This window comes from Chrysochloris asiatica, unplaced genomic scaffold, assembly GCF_000296735.1.
Source record: "Chrysochloris asiatica unplaced genomic scaffold, ChrAsi1.0 scaffold00125, whole genome shotgun sequence".
NCBI lineage: Eukaryota > Metazoa > Chordata > Mammalia > Afrosoricida > Chrysochloridae > Chrysochloris > Chrysochloris asiatica.
Window position 1 is genome coordinate 3,770,030 of NW_006408643.1, and position 7,344 is coordinate 3,777,373.

Here is a 7,344-nt window from a genome sequence, read left to right on the forward strand (position 1 = left end):
ACACCCTCTTGAAAAACTTGTAAGCCAGTCACTTCATGCCTTTATAGCCCCCCATTTTAGGTAGCCAGTGTCTAAGGTGTCCATCCCTGTCAACCCTGTGTACTGAGGGGCTGGGACTGATCCTTGTTGTGAAGATTCCTTCCCTCTTTTAAGCTACTACATCCATAAGTATAGGTCAAGTTCATCAAATTGTAGCGGATTACACTTTTTTTCCTCTTCTTTCTTTCTCTAGTCAAATTCTGATCATCCAGCCATTGAAGCTAGGTCAAATGGGCACTATCTGCAAGTATGGGTGTTCTTGTGCATCTCCCCTCACTTCATATCAGCTGGACGCTTCATTCTCCACTCTAGTCCTCGGTGGCCATGTCCCTGTCCATGGGCTCAGGAGTCCCCAGTTTCGTCATATTGCTGGTTAACCAGGTCTCAATCCAGGTTAATAGGAGTCTATTGAATGTGGTCGGACTTAGTTTACAACTTCATTGCTGTTTTTCCTCCACTTCCCCTTGTCAGTGACCAATGTGGTCAGCAGCAGAACCATATGCCTGCTAGTGTATTCCATTTGAGTTTCAGTCTTGGAAGGGGGTTTGCCTTGAGGGGACCTGACCACTTGCCTTGATGGCTCCCTGGGGAACAACTTGCTTGTTTTTGTAGTAGTCAATTGGACTGCTGTTACTGTTTTTGATTTTTAATGCTGGTCTTTCTTTCAAGAAGTACCTTCTGTTCTAGCTGTTCCAGACTGGTCTGCTTGTCCCACCTCAGAAGATTCTGGATGGGGATTAGGATTCCACCTATGGTTTTGTACACTGCAAAGGTTCTGCAGGGAGCCTCCTTCACTGGGCAAGTTCTAGCCCCATTTTAGGTATTCCAAATAGTTATAGACTGAAGACAGACTTACAAGCATTCTCTGGTGATGTTTCTGGCTATTTGTCTCTCTCCCCTTCAAGTGCCTATTTTACATGAGTAGACAAGAGAAACCAAGATTCAAAAGACAACCAAGCATCTTTCCCCACTTTTACCTATTTAAGCCCCAATCTTTGTATCCATGAGCTCTGTTGTTTCATGTTTGTGCTTACATCGTTATTTACCTCTGTCCTATTTAGCCCATGTAAACCTGCCTAGCTATTCTCCTATCCGCCTTATTTTTCCTTTCCCCTTCCTCTCCTAGTGTATGCTCCCCCCAGCACCCAAACTATCCTGTGTCTATTCCATACACTGTACTCCATTGTCCTGTGCCTATTCCCTATCCTGTGCTCCACCTTCCCCTCCCTCCCCCTTCCGTCCATCTTCTTTTGATGCTTTCTGCATCATTCAATGTTTTACCCATAGAATCTTTCAATATTGCAAGTTGAGGCTTGAATTTTTTCTTCATTTCCCGCAGCTTGAGAAATGCTGAGCATGTTCTTCCCTTTTGGTTTTCTAACTCCACTTCTCTCTGCACATTTCATGATAATATTTAACTTTTTCTTCTCTAGCTGCTTTTTGAAAATGTCTGTTCAACTCTTTTACTTCCTCATTTCTTCTAGTTGCTTTAACTTCTCTACTCTCAAAAGCAAGTTTCAGAGTCTCTTCTGACATCCATTTTGGTCTTTTCTTTCTTTCTTGTCTTCTTAATGACCGTTTGCTTTCTTCCTGTGTGTTCTTGATGTCATCCCACAACTCTTCTGGTCTTTAGCCATTACTTTCTAATATACCAAATCTGTTCTTCATATGATCTCTACATTCAGGTGGGCTATGTTCCAGGTCATATTTTGGCTTTTGTAAGAGGACTTGTTTTCATTTTGTTCAGCTTCAGCCTGAACTTGCATATGAGCAATTGATGGTCTGTTCCACAGTCTGCCCCTGGTCTTGTTTTGGCTGATGATATGGAGCTTTTCCATCATCTCTTTCCACAGATGTCATCAGTTTGATTTCTGTGTATTCCATCATGTGTATAGTCGTCTTTTATATTATTTATAAAAGGTATTTGCAATGGAGATGTCATTGGTCTTGCAAAATTCTATCATGCAATCGCCAGCATCATTTCTATCACCAAGACTATATTTTCCAATTATTGATCCTTCTTCTTTTTTTCCAACCTTAGCATTCCAATCACTAGTAATTATCAGTGTATCTTGATTGTATGTTTGATCAATTTCGGACCAGAGAAGTTGTTGATGTTGTTGTTAAGTGCCATTGAGTTAGTTCTGTCTCATAGTGACCCTCTGTAGGATTTCCTAGGAGCAACTGGCAAGCTTGAACCACCGACCGTGAGGTTCAAACAAATATTGAAGTCCAGCACATTAACACACAGTGCCATACCAGGTAACATTCTTCAATTTTGTCATCATTGGCTTTAGTATTTGGTGTTTAAATGTGAATAATAGTGTACTAACTGGTCTTCCTTGTAGGCATATGGATCCTATTACAGACAGCATTGTACTTCAAGATAGACCTTGAAATGCTCTTTTTGATGATGAATGTAACACCATTCCTCTTCAATTTGTCATTCCTGGCAAAGTAAACCACATGGTTGTCTGATTCAAAATGATCAATTACCAGTCCATTTCAGCTCACTAATGTCTAGGATATTGATCTTTATGATTTCCATTTCATTTTTGACAACTCCCAATTTTCTCATCTTCATACTCCATACATTCCATGTTCTGATTATCAGTGGATGTTTGCAACTCTTTCTCCTCATTTCAAGTTGTACCAAATCAATAAATGAAGGTCCCAAAAGCTTTGCTCCATTCATGTCATTGTGGTCAATTCTTCTTTGTGGCGGCAGCTCTTCCTCAGTCCTATTTTGAGTACCTTCCATCCTGGGGGGTGCTTATCTTTCAGCATTAGATCTGACAGGGTTTCAGTGGCTAAACACTCAGAAGTGGTCAGCCTCTCCTTCTTCGTAGTCTGTCTTCGTCTGGGAGCTCTGCTGAACCCTGTCCATTCCATTATAGCAACATGCAAGTGGCCACAAAATAACAAACTGTCAGACGAGAGCTTTCAGGGCAGGGTCCTTGTCTCATTCCAGTGTCTCCTCCTGAGTTCCTTGGAGGTCTTCATGAGGAATATTATCTGTCTTCCCCCATCCATGCTTGTTTGCCCAAGTTTCACCTTTTCTAGCTCAAAAGTAATTGGTTTAAGACACACCCTCCACTGATATGGCTTTGTGAACATCACAAAGAACCCCACCCCCATACTCACTTGGGATTACGTCCACAGGTATGTTGGTGTTGGGTACTGAGTCGATTTTGACTCATAAGCGACCCCATGTGACAGAGCACAATGACCCTATGGTATTTCCTAAGGTGTCATCTTCACAGGAGCAGGATGCTAGCTCTGTAACCTGTAAAGCTTTTGGCTAGTCAATGAGTGCTTAACTGTTGAGCCATTCCTTTCCATCAGTATAAAAAACCCCAAATCATCTGCCACCAAGTTGATTCCAACTCATAGCGATCCCATGTAGGGGTTCTGAGGCTGTAAATCTTTACAGGAACAGAAAGCCTCTTCTTTCTCCCTCAGAGCAGGTGGTGGATTTGAACTGCTGACCTTGTGGTTAGCAACCCAACCCATAGCCCACTACGTCACCAGTGCTCCTTCCATTAGTATGTTGTTGTTGTTATAATTTACGACGTATATTTTGGGGGACACAATTCAATTCATAGCAGGGTGGAATGCCATGATATTGCATAAGTCAGCATGAACTGCCATTGGGTTTTCTTTCTATTCCCTAGCATAGTCCTCCATGGGGAAAAAGGGGGCTCCCCACCAGGGCATGTCATCCTGTGCAGCAGACCCCCATCCATATAGCAGTAGTTTCTGTCTCCATGAATTCCATTGTCCCAGTGTAAACAGGGGAACTATGGGCCAGGAAAGCTGGGAAGATAAATGCAGCTGCCAGACCTTGGGAAACATGCCTAGTTCCTTTCCAGCTGGACATCTGACCTGGTGGAGACTGGGCTGGGGAACCAGTGGTCAAGAAAGACTTGGGGAGTCTAGAAACAGGAGAGGATGAGAAGCCACAAATAACCAGTTTTACCACCAAAAACCATGTGCTGAGCCTGGGACAGACAGCTGTGTGATGGAGGAGGCAGACAGTAAGCAGCAAGGCATGGCCACTATGGGGGTGGGGTGGGGTTAAAGCAGAGGAAGGCATTGGAGAATGAGGCGGATGGCGTTGGATTAGGTCTTTGGGGGAAGCTGGACATTGGAGCTGACCAGGTAAAGACTAGGCCTAGCCCGTGCAAAGAGCCTGAGGCAGGACCAGGTATGGTAAATTGGAGGAACAGCAAGCAGGCTGGTGTGAGGCAGGGGGCCGAGGGGAGGAAGGGAAGAAGGGGCATTTTAGAAAGGATGGTCAGGGAAGGCTTCAGTGAGGAGGGGGCATATGAGCAGAGAGACCTCCAGAAGGTGAGGGTGTACCCCATGGAAATTGGAGCAAGGTGTTCCAGGCAGAGAGAACAGCCCGTGTAAAGGCCCTGAATGAAGTAGGACCCGGCCTGGTGAGTTAGAGGAACAGCCAGTGAGGAAGCAGCTGGAGCAGAATGATCGACGGGGAGGGAGAGAAGAGGCCAGGAATATGGAGTTTGAGAAGTGAACTCATGGAGGGTGTGGTTGGGACTAGTCAAAGTCCCTGAGGGGTCTCAACTGGGAGTAATGCTGAGTCATTGAGAAGGGTGGGTGGGGGTTCTCTGGAAAGTGATGCTTTATAGTGCGTTGGGAGCCAAGGACGCCCTAAGCCTAAAATAAATGCTCTCAGGGGCTGCTCAGGCGCCAGTGCAAGCCCCAGGAGTGGGGGTTTCCCATGTAGGGGAGATGGGAGGAGCCATCCAGACGATGTCACAGAGGCTGGAAGCATCTAGAACCCTGGGGGCTCCAGGCCCCAGAATCATCTTTCGGCAAGGTGGCTGGGGTCAGCTGCTCCTGAGACCAGCCTTCCAAGACACAATGCACGCTGGGGGGCCACTGGGACCCACTTCCTCGTAGGCCCCCTGACCCCGAACATCTGGTCCAGCTCTTCTCCATTCCCACTCCAGCCACAGTCCCCCAGGGCAGCTCTGGAGATGCCCAACGGCCTCCCTTCTGCCGTCCCCAGTGGGACTTAGCTCACACAACCACAGAAGTTCATCATGGGGAGGCAGTGGCCAGCCCTGGCCCTAATGGTCACCAAAACCTTGCTGATCCTGCTGGTACTGCTGGGGCCCTCACAGGCCGTGGTACGAGCCATCCTGGACAGTAACTCCAGCTCTGTGGACTTTGAGGACTTGCCCGCCCTCTTTGGGGTCCCCTTAGCCCCAGAGGGTCTTCGTGGCTACCTGATGGAAGCCAAGCCGGCCAACGCATGCCAGCCCATTGAAGGCCCACGGCTGGGCAACAGCTCTCTGGGTGCCATCGTCCTGATCCGCCGCTACGACTGTACATTTGACCTTAAGGTGCTGCACGCCCAGCGGGCTGGCTTCGAGGCAGCCATCGTGCACAACGTCCGCTCTGATGACCTGGTGCGAATGGCCCACGTGTACGAGGATCTGCGGCAGCAGATCGCTATCCCGTCCGTGTTCGTGGGCGAGGCCGCCTCGCAGGACCTGCGGGTCATCGTGCGCTGCGACAAGTCTGCCCATGTGCTCCTACTGCCCGAGTATCCACAGTGCTCCGACCTGGACTGTTACCCTGTGTTGACCGTGTCCTGGGTGTTGGGCCGCGCCCTGGCCCTGCTTGCATCTACCTTCCTTGTCCTCCGCCGCTTGTGGCACTGGCTGTGGGCCTGGTGGCACCGAGGGCCTGTGGTCAAGACATCAACTCGACAGAAGGCACAGGTACGCACCTTCACGAGGCACAACGACCTGTGTGCCATCTGTCTGGACGAGTACGAGGAAGGTGACCAGCTGAAGATCTTGCCCTGCGCCCACACCTACCACTGTAAATGCATTGACCCCTGGTTCGCCCAGGCCACCCGCCGCACCTGCCCTGTGTGTAAGCAATCGGTGGCTGGCACGGAGGACGGCTCGGACTCCACAGTTGAGAGCTTCAACGACGAGGATTCCGTCCTGCCCGGTCCCCAGCCGCCCATCTGGGTCATCCAGGCCCGGCTGCGTTCCCGGAGGCTGGAGCTGATGACCCGAGCCAGCCAACACTGCCGCTGCAGTGCCACGTCTATGGGGATGTCCTCGGAGGGGACCTCACCACCCCACTGAGGCCCACAGCCCCTGGCGTGGGGAGGCCCAGGCTGGATAGGGTTATACACTTGAAATGTTTCTAGTCTGGAGGGAATAAAGTGGATTGGAAAGCAGATTCTCACTCTTGCTGTTGTCCGGCAGCCAACCCTTTAATGAAGACAGCCCATCTGATGCTGGCGAAGCCAGATGCTGATAATGAGGCCGGGCCCCAGTTTCTGCAGGTCAGTGAGGAGCAGGTGGGTGGTGGGTACTGTCACTGGAGAGAGAGAGGGGGCTGTGTGCTCTTGTAAAGACCGACAGTTAAGGAGACCCCGCAGAATGCTTCTACTCTGTCCTCCGGACTTGCTGTGAGTTGGAATTCATTTGATGGCAGAAGGTTTGACTTTGATTACTAGCCATCGGAAGATCTCTGGGTGGCTAATCAAAAAAAAAGACCCCTGGTGGTGCATCACTTAAGTGCTCAACTGCTAACCCCAAGGTTGGCAGTTTGAACCCACCCAGCGGCTCTGCAGGATAAAGGTGTGAGTGAGCTTCCAAAAAATAACAGCTTAGGAAACCCTATGGGGCAATTTGAGTCTGTTCTATAGAGCTGCTATGAGCCAGAATTCATTCAATGGCATACAATAACAAGAATTAACCAGAAGGTTGGTGGTTTGAAACCAGCCAATAGTGCCACAAAAGATCTGCTTTCAGAAAGATTAAAAAAACTCACTGGGAGGTTCTGTTCTGACACGTGGGGTCGCCCTGAGTCGGAATTGACTTGATGGTAATTGATTTGTTTTTTTTTTTTTGGGGGGGGGGAGGGGACAGCGAATGTGCTGCATTGAGCACTGCTGGAGTTGGCTTTCAGGGCTGGGTGGCTCTGATGACCAGGCTTGGAACACAGGTGAGTTTGAAGGGGTCACTCAGAGACAGACAAGTGGAGTACTAGAACTGGGGTGACCCTAAGGGGAGAGGGATGGGAGTGGTGGCTTTGGAATGGGGTCCTCTGTCTCCAGTTCCAGTATTGGGGCCGATCTTTGTTCTACTTTTCATCTAACTTTATTTGTTGTTGTTGTGAGGTGCCATCGAGTTGGTGCCGACTCATAGTGACCCTATGCATAGCAGAATGAGACACTGCCCGATCCTGGTCAACCCCCCTGCTGTTGCCATGCTTGAGCCCATCCATGCTGCTACTTGGCCAATCCATCTC

General features: G+C 49.0%; 1 protein-coding gene across 1 annotated transcript in view; it reads left to right on the top strand.

The window, feature by feature from the left end:
- LOC102825007 (zinc/RING finger protein 4-like) overlaps positions 1-6,170 on the top strand; it is a 149,194-nt gene extending 143,024 nt beyond the window's left edge. The window contains 2 exon segments of the mRNA XM_006869027.1: positions 4,994-5,083; positions 5,086-6,170. Coding sequence (XP_006869089.1) covers positions 4,994-5,083; positions 5,086-6,170 — 1,175 coding nt within the window.
- Positions 6,171-7,344: the final 1,174 nt, after the last annotated feature.